Source organism: Orcinus orca, chromosome 10 (genome assembly GCF_937001465.1).
Source record: "Orcinus orca chromosome 10, mOrcOrc1.1, whole genome shotgun sequence".
Taxonomy (NCBI): Eukaryota; Metazoa; Chordata; class Mammalia; order Artiodactyla; family Delphinidae; genus Orcinus; species Orcinus orca.
This window is the reverse complement of record NC_064568.1, coordinates 52,648,160-52,670,119: the sequence shown is the minus strand read 5'-3', so window position 1 is coordinate 52,670,119 and position 21,960 is coordinate 52,648,160. Positions and strand designations below refer to the sequence as shown.

At 50.0% G+C, this 21,960-nt stretch overlaps 1 protein-coding gene across 7 annotated transcripts in view; it reads right to left on the bottom strand.

The window, feature by feature from the left end:
• The window catches only part of OSBPL10 (oxysterol binding protein like 10), a 377,433-nt gene that overhangs the window by 16,050 nt on the left and 339,423 nt on the right, over positions 1 to 21,960 (bottom strand). For 5 of the 7 annotated variants that reach the window (XM_049715907.1, XM_049715903.1, XM_033405466.2 and 2 more), the window contains 2 exons: positions 18,548 to 18,697; positions 4,447 to 4,924 (listed from right to left, as the gene is read on the bottom strand). In XM_049715907.1, coding sequence (XP_049571864.1) covers positions 4,447 to 4,924; positions 18,548 to 18,697 — 628 coding nt within the window. The remainder of the gene's footprint in view (positions 1 to 4,446; positions 4,925 to 18,547; positions 18,698 to 21,960) is intronic. The other 2 variants (XM_049715905.1, XM_049715906.1) reach the window with 2 other exon arrangements.

The following is a 21,960-nucleotide window of genomic DNA, read 5'->3' as shown; positions in this document are numbered from 1 at the left end:
AATGTGCACTCACTCATTAAATCACCGGCAATTATGCCTTCCCAGGACTCTTTTTTTCAGGATTGCATACAAAAATCTGTCCCTAATAATGAATAAAAGACTATATTAAAACTAGACTTGCAAACGGGCTCACAAATGAAAGCTCCTTTTTAATTAGCCTAAGAGCTGAGAGAAGCTGAAAAACACTGAATAATCCATCTTTCCGGGACATAGCTAGTCCTCATGCTGGGAGATTTTTGCTTTAAATCCCACAAACTGATTTATCAATAAACGTAAGGCCAAGCATTAAGATTTTCAAACTGATAAATTTAAAATAACTCTGAGGAACCAAAATATTCCGACAGGGTGTTGACTCTGGAAAGAAAGCACAGAATCACGGAAAGCAACTCCAGGGAACTGGTCTTCAGGGCCCACAGTGCCGGCATTCATGGGCAAACGGGTCCCTGCCTGTCCCCACAGACCCAATTCAGAGGCTGTGCCATTTACTGGGCGCTGGTCTGGAGTTCTGGTGGGGAGGGGTTTCAAGAGATGAGCTGTGTCCCAAGCGGTGAGGGTGGGTACCAAGCAGAGGCGCCTCTGCTTCCATCCACGGATGGATGTCATCTCGGGGTTGGCTCAACAGTGTCACGCTTAGGGACTTTCAGTGTCAGAGCTGAGGGACCATTCGGGGGAGGTCTCTGAGCTACAACCTCAGGGAATTCAAGGCATAATGAAGCACTTGATAATGGCATTTTATCATAGCCAAACAGGCCACAGACTTAGGGCAATAATTTAAAATGTAAGCCCATGTATTTACATACAAAATTTCAAGTGGACTCATCTAATGTTTAAAATGAAGGGTTGGAGGGACTTCCCTGTCAGTCCAGTGGTTAAGACTCATCGCTTCCAATGCAGGGGGCGCCGGTTTGATCCCTGGCTGGGAAACTAAGATCCTACACGCTGCATGGCAGCCAAAAGTTAAAAAAAAGAAAAGAAAAATGAAAGGTGGGAAAAAAACGTCACTTCATGCCCCATCAACAAACGCATGGAAGGTGCTGGATCAGTGCAGGGAATGGAGTGAGGAAAGAAAAACAACCCACCTCCCCCACCCGCCCTCCCCATTAACCCACACCCCAAAGGAGCCCTGAGGACAGGAACCAGAACCTTTGGCTTTGAAGTCTGGGGATTCTTAGAAGCATTTTGTGTGAAAAATCAGAAAAATTGTGTGTTACAGAGCTCACATTTAATTAGTATGAAAGAAAGGGGGACGTAGCTACTGAAAGAACTGAGACAAACTTAAAGCCTCACAAGAATGAGAGACGGTCCCCTGACCCCCTCCAGGCCCGTCGACAGCAGGAATACATGGGGGTGGGGGGGTGGCCAGGAAGGGGCCCTCCACAGTCTCTCTCCAGAATCTCCCTTCTGCTTTCTTCACTGAGAAGTTCTAAGTAGAATTTTCAAGCAGAGAGAAGAAGTGAGGGCAGCAAATGCCAGCTCTGCTCCAGGGATGCTACGGCCGAGGGTCTCAGCAGAGGGTGTTACGTGGTGTCCCACACACGCACAGCCTTAAGAGTTTGTCCAGGGCTGTGCAGAGTGAATGAAGGCTGCAACCCCTACCGGCTGCCTGGAAGGAACAGGGCAGCCGAGATCCCGAACATCAGAGGCCGACCCTTCACGCGACACAGACATGCAACACATACAAGTCTCCAGGCTTTACATGCCACGCTTTAACCTCAGCCGGGACCTCACCCAGAACTCTGGCCTGTAGAGACACTGCTTGCTCAAGCCCCCCTCTCAAATGTCTAAACCCCAACACAACCTAACTGGGCTCCTGTGCTCTCTCTCTAAACTAATCCCCTCTTCAGTCTTCCCCACCTTAGTTAATGGCTATTCCATCCTTCTAGTTGCTCAGGTCAAAAGCCTGGTGTCACCTTGCTCTCATACCTCACATCCAATCCAGATGTGTCCGATGAGGGGTTAATATCCAAAATATACAAAGAACGCATACAACTCAACATCAAAAAAAGCCAGACAGCCCGATTGAAAAATAGGGAGAGGACCTGAATAGACATTTTTCCAAAGCAGACATACAGATGGCCAAGAGGCACATGAAAAGATGCTCGACATCACGAATCATCAGCGAAATACAAATCAAAACCACAATGATGTATCACCTCACACCTGTCAGAACGGCCATCATCAAAAAGATCACAGATAACAAATGCTGGAGAGCATGTGGAGAAAAGGGAACCCTCCTACGCTGTTGGTAGGATGTAAATTGTTGCAGCCGCTATGGAAAACAGTACGGAGGTTCCCAAAAAACTAAAAACAGAACCACCGTACAATCCAGCAATTCCACTTCTGGGTATTTATCCAAAGAAAATGAAAACACTAATTAAAAGAGATATATGTACCCCAGTGTTCATAGCAGCCTTATTTATAATAACCAAGATATGGAAACAATCTAAGTGCCCATCAACAGACAAACGGATAAAAAAATTGTGGTACAAATACACCATGAAATATTATTTAATCATAAAAATGAATGAAATTCTGCCATTTGTGACAACAGGGATGGACCTAGAAGGTATTGTGCTAAGTGAAGTAAGCCGGAGAAAGACAAATGCTGTAAGATTTCACTTACAGGCGGGATCTAAAACGAATGAACAAACAGAACAGAACAGAGTCATAGATTCACAGAACAGACAGGTGGCTGCCAGAGGGGAGAAGAGAAATAGATGAGGGAGATTAAGAGGTACATACTTCCAGTTGCAAAATAAATGAGTCATGGGTATGCAGTGCACAATGCAGGGAATAGCGTCCATGATTATGTAATATCTTTAAAAAAAGAAAAAAAGCCTTGGCATCACCTTTCACTCATACCCCACATCTGATCTCTCCACCTCAGAATTCATCCAGATTCCCAGCCTGTGTTACCTCCGCACCATTCCTGCCCTGGTTCAAGCCACCATCGCCTTTTGCCTAGATTATTATCATAATCTCCAAACTGGTCTCCTTGCGTCGCCTTCCCCCTCTTATGGTCTAGTTTCAACAAGCAGCTGGAACAATCTTGCTAAACTGAAAGTCAGATCATGATACTCTTCTGCTCAAAGCCCGCAAAGACTTGGCAGCTCACTTAGTGGCACGGCCAACACCCCTGCTGGTGGCCCCCCCGAGGCCCCACGTGACCTGGACTCAGTCACCTCTCCGACGGCATCTTCTCCCTCCCACCTCCCTTCTCCCGGCTCCACCCACACAGGCTTCCTGTCTCAGACCAGCATGCAGGGATGCCCCTGCCTCTGGCCCCTCTGCCTCTGGCCTTGTTCTCTCCACCAAGACACACTCCCCGGGTAATCGACAAAGCCTGTCCATCATCACCTTCTTGGGTCCTTCATCCCCCCCGGGTCTTTGCTCAACTGTCACCTTCTCGGTGACGTCTTCCCAGCCGCCACCCCAACCCATCCCAAAGTCCCACTGCTCTCTCCCCACCATTCCTAGATCCTTTATTTTATTCCCAGGTCCCTTCCCGCCTTAATTTTTCTCCATAGAACTTCACACCTTCCAAAGCACTACACAATTGTATTTCCCCAGCAGAAGAGAGAGCTCTGTGAGAACAGAGATTCTTCTGTCTGTTTTGCTCATTCAAGTACCCATGGCTCCCAAGGCAAGGGCTGGCAACCAGTAGGCGCTCAATAAGAGCGTGCTAAGTCAATGAAAGGTGTTCTCACCTCCTGGGGTTTGGAAAGGGCTTCCAAGGAGCCGTGTGTGCCCTGAAACTGAAAGCCACATTCTGTGCTGGGTTTTTCTTTTTCCTGAGAGTCTACAGCCAGAATCTCACGGGGATTTATGACTCAAAAGAAGTTGAAGAGCCACGAACACAGGTTCCTGAATTTGACAAGGATGATTATAGTTTCCCTCAAACAATGAATAACCTTCATTCACAGCTATCTGCTAACAGAGAAACATGTGATCCACGAGTGGTCTGATTATACTGGGTTTTCCCTTCAGAGCTGCAAGCCCAGCGTCCAGAGATCTGCCTTGGGAATTATTTATGAGCAGATTTTGAATAGGCAGCACTATGGTCTTCATTGTCTGTGAGCCAGAAACTGGTGAGAATGAAGAAAAATGTGTTTTCATAGATTTGAAGCCAACTCTAATATTCATACAGAGCTGGAAAGAAAAGGATCTGTAAGGCGGCTCACACACGAGTAGCAGGTGAAGATCCAGGCGGGCAGTCTAAGAGGCAAACAGCTGCAGCCCACTTACCCCATCGCCTCGGCCGCTTTGGGAAATGACCAGAACCTGGTTCCCAAACAGCAAAACCCATCCATATTTCCAACCCGCCCACTTACTCCCAATTCCGTAACGAAATAAAAACAAAGGCCTCCACACACAAATCCTCAAGTGTCCATCAGGTACACAAATGTCCCTTGGTCAGAGCCCAACTCCACCAGCGATTTGGCTTACCTTCCCCGATCATTGAGACCCCCACGGACATGCCCATGAACTTGCTTTTGGTCCATACGTGAGTGTTAATGCACAGCCTCTTCTCCTTGCACTCACAGTAGAAGCAGGAGATGGGCGGGTGGTGGGACACCTGCTCGGCCACGAACCGCATTCTGTAGTTCTTGGAAGGGTCATCGGCCATCGGGTGTTCGTGGCCGGAGGGAGTAGGGGCAGCAGTCCTCTTGGGCTTGAACCTGTCCTTGGGAACCTCCCAGGAGCAGTGGAACGTCTCGCCGATGATGGGGTTGTAGGGTTTCTTGGCCAGGGTGCCCTTGCGGCCCTCGTGGAAGGCGGTGAGGTAATACTCCACGAAGCCGATGACCCTGTCCTGTGGTGTGGCCCCTGCGGTGACAGCCAGCAGCAGGTCTGGGTGTGCCAGGAAGTCTGCGTACATCTCCAGCAAGGACCGCTTCTCGAGAATGAACGTGGGAAGCACCACCTGCGGCCAGAGGAGACAAAGTCAGACAGCAAGCCCTGTGGGTGCAGGAGAAAGCTGGAGAGGAAAAAAGAAAGGTCCTAAGGGCCGGTGCCAGGGACCAGTTCCTCTGATTTGCACACACGTGACACATCAGAGGAAAGAACATCCAAGAAACTGGAAGTGGCCGCAGCGGTGGCATCAACGCCGACCCAGCTTCATGGATTAGACTGCTCTGAGCCATCTTCCTCTCTGCTCACCTGGGCTGAAACAACAGCCTCTGTCCCTCCCTCCATGGCCAGCGCCCTGCTAACATGCAGCCCTCTTTCACACCCCATCATTTAGAGACGTGAAGCAAATAGCTCCAAAGGGCTTCTTCGTATCCTTCCTGCCATCGGGCACGACCAAGGGGGATGCTCAGTGTGTTCCCACAAACACAGATACGGGGGCTCGTTGGTGCTGCGTCAAAGCGGGGCCCAGGTAGAGCAGGACCCACCACTAAGAACATCTGTTTGGAGATCTCTGTAGGAAGAGCAGCGTATAAACCCTCACAGGATCAGGGCAGGGAAGGAACGTGGAAAGGGCCCGACAAACGTCTCCGGAGGCAAGGCCAGCTAGAGGGCAGTGTCCACAGTGGCTGCCATGGAGAAGAGGGGCCATGGGTAGAGGCTGCCCCCTAGGCTGGGTCAGAAGAAATGAGCAGAAGTTACAAAGAAGTAGGCTGGTACTTAATACTGAAGCTTCTGGTAAATGGACTGGCACAGGGGCCACTCCCTCAGTGTATCATTGGCCCCGTTACTGAAGACAGGTAGAAACTTGGATGCTCTGTCAGGCACTAAGGGACTCCTAGTTGGTCCAAAGTGGATCCCAGTGGTCCCTCAGGCACCATACAACCCAAGTGCCTAGAACCCAAGGATTAGGTCACTTAAAGCAAATGATGGACTTTCTGGGAAGCTGGGAAGCCCTCACCATCCCTGATATGCTATCACCCGCCCCCACCCAGTGGTCTGATGACGTATTACCATTCCACCCCTCGGCTGCAAGACAAGCTTGCGTTGACCTGGAGCGTCTCACTCTGCTTCTCGTGGTGGCAGTCACGGGGTTCTGAAGCTGGAAGCCCAGCCCTGACCCGCTGGCTCCCCCTTGAACCGTCCGGGTGAGGGAAGGGGTCGACCGAGGTCACGCAGCCGGTTTACACTCCTCCCTACATGGCCAGGTCTGTCCTTCTGTCACATCATAGGCCCCAACTCCCACGAAAGCATTGCTAACCAATAATACCACACACAGATCTGTGACCTGGCCCCCACTTCAGCCTGCTGGGACCCTTCCTAGGGAAAGATGGAGATACCGTGGAAGTGAGGTGTCCCGACAGACAGGCGGACATGAGAGCAGCAAAGCACAGAGATTTCAGAGGAAACTGGGGGAAGCCCAGCCCGCTGGGGAGGTGAGGTTGGTACCCCTTCTAATGCTTTTCTGTCCCACTTGAAAACTATGTCAGAGGACAATGCACCCTCGCTAGGTCGCAAAGCAGCCAGATATAAAATGAGCATGTCACACAACCCAGGTATCACAGCGACACTCCCAATCTAACATGTCTCTCTGGGTGTCAGAAGTGAGTGATTTCTACATTCCTTCTGAGTATCTTTCTGCTTTACTTTTATAATAAACTAGAAGAAGAAACGTTATTTAAAACACAGCTATGCAAATTAATGGAGATTTCCTAAGTTTCTTTGAGCCACAACTTGACAAACTTGAGTATCTGAGGATCTGAGATGGCCGGAAAAAGTGCATCCTGGCTCAGAACCGCCTTCAGACGCCACTGCTATGACTTCCTACGTCTCTGCGTGGGAACAGGTCAAGTTCAGCTGCCGTCCCCGTGCCCTGTGAGGCCTGCCCTTCTCATGAGCCTCACGGGGGCCCGGCTGTGCCTCCCATGCCTGCCCCCCACAGAGCCACTCAAGGTCCCCCCAGGAATGCTCCCCACCCAGGCTGTGCAGGTTGAGGCTGTGGATTTCAGCAACCTTGGAACTCCCCCCCACGCCCCCCACCCCCCCACGCCCCCCCCACCCCCCACCCCACCCCCACCCCCCCGGCCAATGCGACCAAATCAATTGCAAAAGAAAAGAAGCCACCAAGGTCCGCATCTCCAGACCTCCCTGAAACACTGCATTCCTGCGCTCCCTCCCGGGCAGGGGGCCCTCTGATGGAGGGCAGGGGTAGGGTGCAGAGTTACACTGAGGAGCTCCACGTGAAGATGGTCCCAAGACCCGGGTTCCTCCTCCCCAACCGCGTGGGATGGGGCGTCTCCGACAACAATCCCACCTCTGGTCAGGGCTGCACCCGAGACTGAAATTAAAAGGAAAGAATCGCGTGGATGTTTACGCTCTCTTGGGGTACTTTGGAAAAGGGCAAGAGTTTTAGGCATTTCCCCTAACTTAGCATTTCTGAACTCAGAAGCTGAAGGATTAAAACAAAACAAATAGAAAAAAGAACCCCACGCAGAATCCCAAATCGCTCAGCATCAGAACCCAAAGGCCCCTTCGGGATGCTGCAGGTCAAGCCCCTGGTCTCACAGGTGAGGGGACAGACTGGGGAGAAGGCAGGGAAGGTGTAGGAGAATGTGGGGAACCTCAGGGCTCTCAACTGCCCCCCAAGTTCTGTCCATCATCTGACACATCACAATTCTCTGCTTCGGGCCAACGAGAGCATCTTCTTTCCCTCAGAGGACGAGGGAGGTGAGCGGTCACTGGACGTCAGAACCGGGACGGCTGGGCCACCCCCTCTCCTGTCCCTAACATGCAGGGGTCAGGAGGCAGCCCAGGGGGAAAAGGTGGGACGAGAGCCCCACCTTCTAGTCCGTTCTACTCTTCCTGGATGACAAGGCAATCCACCAACCCAAAGACTGTCATTAATGTGCAGATGGGAGGGAGACCATAGGCAACTAAGGACACTCACGGTGCCCCCTGTCTGGAAAAGTACAGCTGACGCTTCCTAACCCGCCTTCCAGCTGTCATGCCTGCCACTATTTCTTCTCCACACCACAGCTGGAGTCATCTTTCTAAAATCTCTGTAAGACACAAAGTCCAGCCTGGCCCCCTCCTCCTCCAGTCCCACAGTATCCCTCACTTTCTGCCCCAGCCCTCCCCTCACAAGTCCATACACACACACACACACACACACACACACACACACGAGTTCACTCCTGTTTCCTTTTGCTGCCCTCCCTCCTGCCCTCGTCTAAGTGAGAAACAGCTACTCAGCTCATAGGAGGTAAACTCCTCCGTGAGGTCTTTTCTGACACCTCCTCCTACATCCACCCCCCCCTTCGCTGTACCCATCACACACCCACATTGTAGCATCCACAGGGCTCTTTTTGCTCTTATCAATGCTATAAAGAGCATTATTGGCACAACTGGGGGGAAATTTTACTATGGGCGTGTAAGAAACAGTATCAAAGCCATGTTAAATTTCCCCAGGGTGACAAATGTGTCATGTAGGAGAATGACCTTGTTAGGTCATTGATGGCCCACTGAGGTCCACTCACTGATGGATGTCAGGGAAAAGTGTCATGTCTACGACCTACTCTGAAATGGCTCATCAAAAAATAAACACATACATACATGTGCGTGTGTACCTGCTGTGTGGCGGACAGAGAGAAGCAGGGAGAGAGTGGGAGAGGGGAAAGAAGAAAGAAAAATACAAAGTGGCATAATGTTAACAATTGGCCAATAAAGGTGAAGCATATATGTGGAAGTTCATTGTTCTACTCTTGCAACTCTACTGTAGATTGGAAGATGTGCTAAATAAAGAGCTGGAAGAAAAAGAAAAAAAAAAGGCTCTACTAGGGATGCAATACCTGAGAACTTACTGTCAAAGACAACCCTCCTGAAATGAAAGACACAGGGAATGTGGTCTCACAGCCAACAACAGATTCAACCCTCGAGGCATGTATTCTGCACTTGACAGTGATGCTGTGGCGTTGTCCGCGCTGGGAAAAGTAGAATTCCCAGAGAGATGGAGGAGAATGGGCAGGAGTGGGGTGACCATCTCCCCTTTCATCTCTTGCTGGTGTTTGTGCAGAATACCCAACCTATGTCCTTTCAAGCCAGCACACTGACCACTGTGGGCAAGACATTTCATTAAAGTGGATTCTCTCTCTTCTGTGATCTCCCTGACTTCTTGTTGGTCCCTTTGCCAATAAGTCACTTAATCATCTGTTTCTTGGGCAGTGGACACTGCAGACAGGGAGCCACAAAGTGGTGAGGACTAACTGGACTGTCTGCCTCCAACTGAGCGGTGAGCGATGGCCCAGCTGCTGAGACTTATGGCAGCCAAATGGCTGCAATCGCTACTGCAGATTTATTGAGCCATCAGTCAGGGCTGCCTTTTCTGCCATTAACATAATTAAGACGATAAACTACTTTGGGGAAAGGAAAAAAAAAGAAGAAGATCTGCACTCAGGATTGAGAGAACAATTAATTACGGCTAAAGTTGCATCAATCTAGAAGTAAATAACTTACGTTTGGATGGGGATCTTAGAATTTGGAAACAATTGATCACCCATCGAGAAAGTCAAAGGGTCCCCCGAAAGAGCAATGGTCCGTCCCTTCCCCACAAAGGGAAGCACAGCGGGCCTCCGATATGGAAGGCCAGAGCAGGTGCGACTTCTCCAAAGAAACGTCGGTTAACCTAATAACCTTGAGAGTCATCTACATAATACTCTGGTCTCAGTCTGGGAAACCTACCCGGTGTAAACAAGCAAGGAAGGGAGGCCAAAACCACCTGAGAGTGACCTGTGCAATCCTCTAAGGAAACCAGGGGAAGTACATAAAAATCCAGCCTTACAAAATGAGCAGGAGAGGATTCACACTGCCAAAGGCCCACGGAATGCTCCCCCTGGTTTCCTTAAAGGGCCAGCTCCCTTCCTGTGCATCTCATGGTGCTTGGGACACCAGGAAAGGCACTCATTAAAACAAATGATACAAGTGAACCTACTTACAAAACAGAAATGGACTCACAGACATAGAAAACAAACATGGTTACCAAAGGGGAAAGGTGGGTGGGAGGGATAAATTTGGAGGTTGGGATTAACAGATACACACTACTATATATAAAATAAACAACAAGGACCTACTGTTATAGTACAGGGAACTCTACTCAATATCTCGTAATAACCTATAATGGAAAACCCTCTGAAAAAGAATATATATATATATATCTGAATCACTTTGCTGTACACCTGAAACTAACAGAACATTGTAAATCAACTATACTTCAATAAAAATTTATTTTTAATAAAAATATTTTTTTTTAAAAAAGGGCCCCTGGGCTTCTCTGGTGGCACAATGGTTGAGAGTCCGCCTGCCAATGCAGGGGACACGGGTTCGTGCCCCAGTCCCGGAAGATCCCACATGCCGCGGAGCGGCTGGGCCCGTGAGCCATGGCCGCTGAGCCTGCGCATCTGGAGCCTGTGCTCCGCAACGGGAGAGGCCACAGCAGTGAGAGGCCCGCGTACCATAAATAAATAAATAAATAAGTAAGTAAGTAAGTAAATAAATAAATGGCCCAGCTTGCAGGAGAGTCAGAAACCGTGAGCCGAGGTTCATCTCTTGGCAGCGACAACCATGTGGACCTGGGCAAATTCCCCCCTTAGAAGAAGGAGCTTAAGCACAGCACTGTTAATCCGTGCTTGTTGTGACTGACGCTGGAAATTCAGCCTCATAAAATAATTCAATCAAGGAAAAAGCTGTGAGTTCAAGATGTCCACTGTATCATTATAACACCCAGAAGCCACTGGTGGAGGAAGTACAAGACAACGCAGTGACCTGCGGGGGGGGGGGGGGGGTTATGCATCCGTGAGCAGGAACGCAGGCCATGGGAATGTTCTCATCCTTGAACCCAGTGGCGGGCACGTGGTGTCTGTCGTGAGGCAATTCTCTATCCCGGGGGCACACAAACGGCAACCACAAACCACGTCTCCTCTTGGTTCAACAAACAGCTCTACTGGAACCATTTAAATAATTCTTTAAGAATCATAGAAACTTCACAACGATCTCAGCAAGCTTCTCTCTCAATGTACAAATCTTGTCTAACATCCTTGAGGACAGGATGTGCACGGGGCACCCAAGGAGTGTTCAATCCACCTTTGCTTTGCACTAGTTTCAACCACAGTCTGCAGCCCCGGACTCCCACCTGCTCTATGGAATCAGTTATGCCTTCTGGAAGGGCTCACGATCCCCTCTTCCAGCAGATCTCTGTCCCATCTGAATCTGTAAAATTTGAGTTTAGACCAAATCCCTTGAGGAATCCACAGAGGTCACAGGCCCACCCTGGACCTTGCTGTTCCCCACAACCACCACCCCCCGAAATCTCAATTTCAAGCACCCCCCTCCTCCCATCACCCGGTACGTCCAGCTCACTCCATCACAGCCCCAGCCCCACGACCCCATCACGTCCACCATCCCCTGTCGCCTCCTTTCCCTCCACGCCCAGCATGGCATCCCTGCCCCACCTGACACTCACTCCCTTGATCTGCCACCACCACCACCCCGTGGCCCCTCAGCCCTCTCTCCCTCTGGGGGGTCAGCCAGCAAACCCCAACCCTGGTTTAATCCACCTCCTCACGTTCTCCGAGCCTCAACCTGGCAGCTCAACTTACCTGGAGAAAAGAGACACACGCTCGCTGGTCTCACTTTAAATTCGTGACCTAGAATCCTTACGTGCCCCGCCCCGGGGCGGGGCGAGGGGCAATCCTGCCACCTCCTTCCTCCGCCTGAGAGGGCCACTCATCCCTGCTGCCTCCTCCCTCCCCAAATCTCTAACAGCCCTTCCCTCTTCATCACCCTCACTTGCTCTGAATCCTTGACACGTGGCTGTGCAGATGTGGGAGCAAGACGGGATTATCCCTGCTTTACAGGCAAGGAAACAGAGACATTCAGAAGTGAGGTAACAGCTGGGGCGCGTCCCGGCTCAGAACCACGTGCGTAAACACAGAGCTGAGGGTCCCCCGGGGTCCCCGCCCCTCCGCTCTGCTGCTTGCCTCCTGCTACAACGGTGGGCTGTCCTAGCTAGGGACAGACCCTCCGCACCGCACGGGATCCCAGAACCCCTCCCCTCTCAAGTTCCCGCAGGCATCCCCGCCCTCTCTCCCGACCTACCGTTCCCATCAGCATTCAAACATCTTCAGAAACCAAAGTTCTCTGTTCCAGAGCTTCGTCCCAATTTTCTGCTTCCCTTTTGCATCAAAGCTCCTTGAAACTCCATCTTTACTCCCTGTCACCACTTTTCTCCCCATCCTCCCTTGAAGCCACCTAATCAAACTTTGACCAAAACAAAGGCAGTGGTCCCTCTGCAGGCGTGTTGGCAGCAGTGCCTCGCAGCGGAGAACTCCCTTCTCCTTAAAACACTGCCTGTGTGTGACTTCATGTCATCATGTTCCTCTGCTTCCTACCCCCCCTCCCCCCAGCTGACCCTCCTCAGTCTCCTCTGCTGGACCCTTCTCATCTCTCCAGCCTTCACATACAGATTCCCCGGACTCGACCTTTGGACTTTCCCCCTACATCTCTACTCACTCCCTAAAGGGGGGTTACCATCTCCTGCGTTGGACCACCCTCTGCAGATTGTTCACTCCCAAACTGGTACCCAAGCTTCACTCACAAACCCCAGGCTTCTCTACTCAGCTGCCTACACATCCTCTCAATTTGGATGCAGAACTGAATGGATCCCTCAGACCCAAGAGACCCAAGGTTGAATCTGGGATATCCCCCCAAACACCCCAACCTCCTCTTCCCATAGCCTCTCCCCCCTTGGTAAGCGGGGCTGGTGGTCTGCTCCACGGGTGGCCCTCGATGAACCCAAGCCCCTGGAATTCACATCCCTGAAGAGTCCCCTTGTGGCACTTTAATCAACAGAGTGGAAGTGACGGTGTCAGTTTGGGGCCCAAGGCTTATCAGCACCCAGTTTGGCCCTCCTGGGAGCTTTGAGCCACTGTGTAAGAGTCTGGCAACCCAGCTGGACAGACCATGCGGGAAGGATTCATGGAGACAGAAAGGTTACAAGACTTCATGAGGAGAGAGAGGCCCAGCTGTCCCAGCCACGTTCAGCCTACAACCAGCCCACCAGCTGATGACAGGCACACGAGTGACCACTGGCAAGACCAGCAAAAGAGCCACCCAGCTGAGCCCAGCCCAGACTGTGAACATAAATAAAATGGTTATTTTAAGCCACTTCGTTTAGGGTGGTCAGTCCCTCAGCAATAGGTCACTGAAACAAACAGCAACTCTAATGTTTATTATTCCGGTTGCTCAGGTTGAAATCTTAGAGTCATTCTTTATTCCTCTTTTGCTCATACCTTACAACCAAACCACATGCAAAAAGGATACCTGTAGCCTGCTGGCACGTCTTCTAAGTACACCCAGAAACTGCCACTGCCCTTGCCATTGTCTGTCACCTCCTCCATGCCCACCCTGACCCTGCCACCTGCACCCCACTTGCCCCATCCCAGTTTACTTTCTACAAAAGAGTCAAAACAATCTTTTTAAAATACAAGGAAAGCCCTGCATTCCTTTGTTCACAACTCTCTGACAGCCACCCACATCATCCACTGCAACATCCCAAGTCCTCACGATGTCCGGTGAGGCCCTCCGATCCAGCCCCTGCTGTCTTGCCGATTTAATGTCCTGCCAGCCCACGCGGGTCAACTCTGATCCAGACACAATGCTCCCTGCTCGTCCTCAAAATGCCAGGCAAGGGCCACCTTGGGCCTTGTCCACTCACTGACCCCGCTGGCCCGAACAGCCTTCCACTACATGGCCACCTGGCTGGATTCCTCATCTTCACCTGCCTGTACTCCAGTGACACCTGGAGAATCCTGCGCTGAGCGGCTCATCTAAGAGGCTCACCGGCCCCAACAGCTTTCCATCCCCACCCGCCATGCTCTGTGTCTCTCCACTGTGTTTGCATCTCCACATTCTTTTCTTTTCTCTCTCTAGCTTATTGTCTGTCTCTTTCCACCATCACACAAGCTCCGTGAGGCGTGGATTCTAACTGTTTTGTTCACTGCTGCACTCTCGGCGCCTAGAACAGTACCTGGCAGGTGTAGTACTCAATAAGTACTTGTTAGATGAGAGAGCACGTGCGTTACTGACGGCTGCCTTTCATAGCCCTGAAAACATGGTAAAAATCGTCATAAACCTCCAAGCTCAACCTTGCATCCTGTGGGCCCCCCCTCCCTGAAGCCCACAAATTATCAGGGCAGCAACTCTGAAAAACACATTTCCCACCTGCTCCAAGGCCTCCAAAGGTTTCCCATCACCCTCAGGATCAGGTTCACCCTCCTTCAACGGCCCACGAGGCTCTGCAGATCTGACCCTAGCCCCCAGTCCAGGTTCCCCCATGCCCCGCCAGCACACACTCCCCCCAGCCTCACCGCCTTCGCTCTCTGGCTTCGCCCATGCTGTTCCCTCCACCAGGAATGCCCATCCTCTAGTTCCTTCCACTACTGCCCACTCACCCTTCAGGCTCAACCTACATGTCCCTTTGTCAAAGAGCCCTTCTGTGCCCTCCATCTCTGTGGCTCCTCCTTTTTCCCTCATTTTCCTTCCTGGGCTACCCATGATTTGTGCAATTGTAGCAGGTTATCCAGTGGCGGAATTCACCAGCAACTTGGGCTTCTGGAACCACAACTGAGGAAGGAGGACAGACCAAGGTGCTTCTGGAGGCAGGACCAGATACCTACTTTGGGGGGCCCAGTGAAAAACAAAAATGCAAGTCCTCTTGTTCAAAATGATTAAGAATTTCAAGACAGCAACAGCAGAGCAGTAAACCAAGCCTGGGATGCTTCTGAGCATGGGATGTTATACCACCCCACTGGTCACTTGCCCAGGAAACTGCTGACCACGGTTAATGAACTAAAGCAAAATACAGCACTCAAGGCCCAGTGAGGCTGGTGACCTGGGAATGCAGCTGTGCTGGACACCTCCACAAAGATGGGGCTGCGCACTTATTTTACGGAGAGATCAAAGCTTCATCCTCAAGTCGAGGAAGGTAACCTCTCCAGGGTGCCTGCTCATCGAACCGAGTGCCATTCAGGCCAAGCTCGTCCACTGCCAGCTTAGCACAAGCTTAACTGAATGACACAGACAAGAGCCAAAAAGAGACAATAAGGAAAGAGATAATCTACAAATAACAAATGCTGGAGAGGGTGTGGAGAAAAGGGAACCCTTCTACACTGCTGGTGGGAATGTAAATTGATATAGCCACTATGGAGAACAGTATGGAGGTTCCTCAAAACACTAAAAGTAGAGCTACCATATGATCCAGCAATCCCACTTCTGGTCATATAACTGGAAAAAACCATAATTCAAAAGGATACATGCACCCCTTTATTCACAGAAGCACTATATACAATAGCCAAGGCAGGGAAACAACCTAAATGTACATCGACAGATGAATGGATAAAGAAGATGTGGTACATGTAGACAATAGAATATTACTCAGCCATTAAAAAGAATGAAATAATGCCATTTGCAGCAACATGGATGGACCTAGAGATGATCATACTAAGTAAGTCAGACAGAGAAAGACAAATATCATATGATATCACTTATATGTTGAATCTAAAATACGACACAAATGAACATATCTATGAAACAAAGCAGACTCAGAGACATAGAGAACAGACTTGTGGTTGCCAAAGGGAAGGGGGTGGGAGAGGGATGGAGGGGGAGTTTGGGATTAGCAGATGGAAACTATTACATATAGGATGGATAAGCAACAAGGTCCTACTGTATAGCACAGGGAACTATATCCAATATCCTATGATAAACCGTAATGGAAAAGAATATGAAAAAGAATATATATGTATGTATAACTGAATCACTTTGCTGTACAGCAGAAAGTAACACAGCATTGTAAGTCAACTATACTTCAATAAAATTTTTTTTAAAAAGGGGAAGATACAATTTCATCAACATTTTTACAGGGCAGGGCAACGAAAGCCCAAAAGCCTCATGGGACAATAAAAGGTTTCCCTCTTCCTTTCACAAGTATTTCAGCTTGTCAAATGTTCCCTTGGTTTCTGAATAACAGCTTCTTCCTAGTAAATAAGTTAATGAACAATAGATTAGAAAAGTTTTTCTTTCTGATAGCTGACTGTTGGATAAACACGTTTGCTCTTTTAGGAAAAGGCGATGTACACTTCTCATGATTTCCATATTTTAAAACAAGAGGGACTTCCCTGGCGGTCCAGTGGTTAGGACTCCGAGCTTTCACTGCAGGGGGCATGGATTTGATCCCCAGTCAGGGAACTAAGATCCCACATGCCGTGCGGCACAGCCAAATAAAAAAATTAAAAAATAAAACACAGGAGCCAGAAGGTGATGTCTCTGAGACACTCCACCTGCCGTCATACAGTCCCCTCAGTGCTGTTGGGTTTCTCCACATCTGACCTGGGCAACTTCGGTTACTCTGACAGTCTCTCTCCTGTATCACTCAGGAGTCTACACTGAATTATAGAATATGATCCACGATGCAAATATATTTCACATGGTGACCCAGTACACACGTATCAACAGAACTAAAAAGTTTCACCTGCTGTACGCTCTGGTATTTTCTAATGTATTTTATTTCATTTTTTAGAAATGATCATCTGACCCACTAAACTGGTTTTACAACCCAAAAACCGGGCTGTGAACCAGAGTTTGGAAACATGGTTTGGGGTCAAATTAGTGATGTCACAGCCCAGATTCCAGCCCCCAGGTCTTCACTCAAAGCTCCGTCTGAGTGGTCTACACTCAGACAGGAATCAGAGAGGGGGCTTTTTAAAAGGCAAGCACTTAAAGGATTCTTCTAGCAAAAAGGATGCAAATTACATGGCCAGGAGACAGAAATGAAGGGAAGGCAGCAGGATGTCAGCTTGGTGTGTGGAGCCCCCGAGCAGAGGGCAGGGAAAGGGGAGACGAGGGAACCTTCCAGGTCACACTGCTCAGCATGCGCCCCCAATCCCATAGAAAGTAGTGCAGGTTCCCAGGATGTCAGACTCCCTCATGATCAAACCCATGAGAACATCCCCAAGAAAAGGCTTTTCTGTCCCCTCTGAGGCTCCCTGTTGTAGCTTTCCTCTTCAAAGAGCCTGTCTCACCCGCCCCCTCCCTCTCACTGGTCTGGCCTCCAGGCCAAGCTGAGCTTGTGGAATCCAGCCCCTTCCCTGCAGCCAAACAAGCCCACGACCCTCAAGGCAGTTTCCCCAGGCTGCGCCTTCAGGGGCTCCGACCATTTCAAGTAGGCCTTCCGGATCCAGAACTTTCATTGCCAGCACACCCTTCCCATGGTCACGTCCCTCCCTCCTAATCAGGAAGCACCTACTGAAACTGAGCAGGACCCTGTGGGGCTCCAGGGCATGGAAGCCTTTCAAACAGCTGTTAATCAGGGAAGGGAGGGGATGCAGAGACAAGGGAGGAGCAGTCAGGAAACTATAGTGCAGCCTTGGGGCAGGGTCCTGGTTCAGCCTCAAGGGATAAACATTAACAATGTCTTTGAACTCTTCTGCAGAAAGAAAACCCTCAACAAATGGAAAATGTTAGCATTCTTCATTCCAGAGAAGACCACCTGAGGCCAGACTGGAGGAGTGTAGGCCCCACACACACCCTGATCCTTATCAGCAACCCAACCCTTGCACTCCTTACCTCCCGGTTTGGGACACACAGTTTTGTGCGGCAGGAGCTCATTGTTGTCTCCCTTTGCCTGGCAAAGCAATAAAGCTATTCTTTTCTACTTCACCCAAAACTCTGTCTCCAAGATTCGATTCGGCACCAGTGCAAAGAAGCCAAGCTTTCGGCATCAGCATCAGGACGGGCAAGGGAAGCCGGGTGGGCTGGACAGCCGAGTCCAGGCATCTCCCACCACCCACAACGCTCCCGATGCCCACACACCTCTCAGCTGCATGCAGAGCGGCCTTCCCTCTCTCCTCCAGAACGAAACCACTGCCCGGAGGCGGGGAAGGCTCCACGGGGGGCCATCGCCCGGCCACCAGCGTGGAGGATGCTGGGTCCTCTCGACGAGGTTTCCCGGGATGGGCGCAGCACCAACAAGAGTTATTGTGTGTCTACCAACCAGCGGGCACACAACTCTCCACGTGGGCAGCGAGGTCTGGATCATCAATGGGGTTAAGGCCAATGACAGCCAGCAACAGGAGGTGGCCAGGTGCCCAGAGGCGGGGCGGGGGGGTGGGGCGGGGGTGGTGGTGGTGGTGCAGGCGGAGGCAGCCTCACTCTTGCCCACACCATTTCCTTCCTCCTGTTTTCTCTCTGTGGCCAATGCGCCACGTCCATCTCTCTAGGTCACCTTTAATCCTCTCTAGGACACAGCAGGAGACAAAGAAATCCCATCTTGAATTGTCCTCATCATCTTGTGTGCTTTCCCTGCCCTTGAAGCATCGCAGCTCCTCCAGAGAAGCAAACGCAAGGCTCATGCCCTGGGGATGATCGTTTACATAAAATATCCTTTCCAATAATCCCCGGAACATCCGTACTTGACCGCAGCTCTGACCCTTCCCCACTCTGCATCCCCAGTCTCCGAGCGGGAAAGCCTGTGAGGGACAGAAGGCACCCAGACGACTGGCCACAAGCCCCAGGGGACACGCCCACCTACCTTGGTCAGATCCATTCCAAGTTTGAGCTGAGAAATGAGGTGAAGGATTACACTGCGCTGATCCTCCATGACGCCCACTTCTGTCTCTTCCTGATCTTCAGTGTCACTTTTCTCATCTTCTGACAAAACCAATTCGGGGCCTGAGTTTGGCTAAAACGAGATCATCAGTAAAAATCACCAGCCTGGTCCTGAGAAGCGAGAAGCACAGCACCGAACCCATGTGCTTAGCAAGGGCAGAGAGCCCAAGCCTGCCCAGATAGAGTTTCTCCATAAACTGGTCCTCCCGGCCGTGGGCAGAAGACGATTTTTTTTTTTTTTTTTTTTTTTTTTTGCGGTACACGGGACTCTCACTGTTATGGCCTTTCCTGTTGCAGAGCACAGGCTCCGGACGTGCAGGCCCAGCGGCCATGGCTCACGGGCCCAGCCACTCCACGGCATGTGGGATCTTCCCAGACCGGGGCACGAACCCGCGTCCCCTGCATCGGCAGGCGGACTCCCAACCACTGCGCCACCAGGGAAGCCCAGAAGACGATCTTTGGGGTGCAGGCCCCACCTTTAAGCACCTGAGGAGCCCTCTCATCTTCCCCTCACCTGTGAGTGAGCCTTCTAGCCTAAGCACCTCCCCCGACAAGAAAGCTTCCTGCCCTCTAAGAAACTAACTATAATATTCAAGTGTGAGTCCCTTCGCCTTGGCTATTCCCAAATAATATTCTCCTGTTAACTTGTACAACCCAGGGCACTATAGCTAATGTAAATTTCTCTGTTTATAAGCAAAAGTCAGACACCCCTGAAACTGACATTACCTTATTTATGGGAAAATTTACTCTGAAATTATTTCTATTCCCGTTAGTGAATATCACTACAGCACGTAAAATAAAAAAAAAAAGGCTCAGTGCTGGCATTAATTTATGGAGGGAAACAAAAATGAACATGTAAAGAAAAAGTCTGAAATTTTATAATAATGCTAAGCTTCAACCTGGCTAACAGACCCTGCACGTTCCTTGATGCAAGTTTTATTCATTCAGTTGCTTGATTCCAGTTTTCCAAATTACAGAGGAAGCAGGCAAGTTAATAAAATATGCAAGGTGGATTGCTGAGCGCATAATTTTCCAATACCTAATTACCAAGAACTCTGGCTACAATTACAGCTGTCCTCACAATTCTGTTGAAAGAAATAATCCTATTCACCATTCTTCATTTATGTATGTTCTCATAGTACTTGTTTCTATGTCAGCAAAAGCACTCTACACAAAACACTACGTAATTGTTTCTAATTGCTGCTGACTGGTAATTACTAATGAACTTAACATACAGAAACACGGGAGCCCAAACATTTTAATATAAAAGGATACAGACTTGCCCAAATATCCAAGCAAAAACTAATCATTTTCAATCTCATTACAAAGAACCGTCTCATCTACTTCCAAAACACAAAAGTTATTTAGCGATCAAGGTGTTTATAATTGTCCTTCCTCACCAACACTCCAGAGGAAATATGGTGCTCTTTCCACTGGGGTAGCATTTTTAAAATTTCAGTTGAAATGGACATTTACCATAGACATACTGCTCAAATTATTCCCAAGGCCATGGGGCTTTCCTCCAGCCACAAGCCAAGTTTCCATCATGTGCCTGGTTCCCTAGACTCATGGCATGTGTGCTATGTGACGTCACTGGAAAGGTGCTTTGCTAGATATACCGAAATAACTGAGGGCCCCTGACCCCCACCATGGTCCAGAGAAGACTAACCAGAGGGGGAGTCTGGGGCCACGGGCCACCCTGATTCCACACTGGGAAATCAGAGACAGAGGGACAGGAGCCAGCACTTGCTGTCAATGCCCGGAAGCCCCCTACCTCTCCTCCAGCTTCAGCTCCTGTGCTGCACTGCCCATGGCAGCCAAGGTCACTGTGGTTACGAGTCTGACGGGCTAAAGCAGGGCCACCGTCCCATATACCTGCCCTCCTGACCTTTCCTGCTCTTTCCCCCTCCTCTGGGTTTCAGGCAAGTTTTAAAGGGTGGCTGTCTCCATTCACTGTGAGTTTGCAGTTCCCGTCAGTTGCCACCAAAGCCAGAGAGCTCAGACACACTCCCTTCAATGCCAAGGTGATGGAGCTGCTACTTCCTTTGCAGTAACGTGCCGGGTGGTCACCTATATTAGCAGACATCCCCTCCACCCAGGGCAGCGGGGCAGGAGAGGGCAAGGCCTGGGTATCTTGTGTGGCAGGAAAAAGGACAATCAAAAGCAAATCACGCTACCATCCTGCACTCAAGGGGGTGGGCATAGCTTTCAAGGTCCTTATACATCTCAACAAGAAAGGGAGCTCCATGGGAAAAGAATCTGAAAAAGAACAGATACATGTATGTGTATAACTGAATCACTTTACACCTGAAATTAACACAACATTGTTAATCAACTATACCCAATATAAAATAAAAATTAAAAACAAAAACCAAAAAAAAAAAAGAGAGAGAAAAGGAGCTCCACCTGGAGTGCAATTGTTCCTGCTTGAAATTAGCTGCTCTCACAAAGCACTGATTGTAAACTAAGCAAATCAATAGCTCAAGTAAGTTTTATGAAGTGAAGAATTGTTCTTTCTTCTGAAAGTGTGATTTTCCCATCTGCCCACAAGCCAGTGCACCCCTCCCACCCACTGCCACACTCGCAGGGAGATGCTTACGAACCACAGGGACCAAGCGTCTCCTGCTGTCTGCCTTCCTTGGAAACCAAACGCAGCTGGTCCCTGATTTCCAGGAGCCAAGACGCCTTCTGCAAGCTCCCGCCACATCATACGAAGAACGTACATTACTGTGCACACAAACCTCTCCAGCTTGTCCCACTTCAATCAACGTCACGTTTCCTGTGTCTGGTGATGCCGTCAGGGACACTGGCTCCAGCAAGGAGAATTAAGGCTGGTGCACAGGCCTCAGAAGCTGACTCACTCCAGGGCGAATGGCGGCCAGAGCTCCTGGGGACCCTGAAGTCCCGCCAAGGGAGGAAAGGCCACGGGGAGCCTGACACACATCCCCTCACTGGCACAGACCCTTAGCAGACGGTGCCCTAAGCTTAAACAAGGATCCAGCAACGTTTCTGTCTCCTGCAGCTTTGGAAAACTTGCAAAAATTCTCTTATCCAGCCTTGAGTAAATAATCATGGTTTAAAAATAAAGCTGGTTTCATTCATCACGTTGTCAGTGAACGTCTTAGAGGACACCCCCAATTCCACCCACACTGGAACTCAAGTCCATATGCAGAAGGTGAGACCACCCTCTGGTGTGGGTCCAAAATGGGGGCGCGTGGATGGAGGGTAGGGGTTCCCAACAGGGCATGTCGGTCTGAAGGAGGTCAACTGGCCGTGTAAACACCAATCTGTGGGCACCCGCAAAGCACCCATGGTTAGCAGGAGCTCTGAGAAATG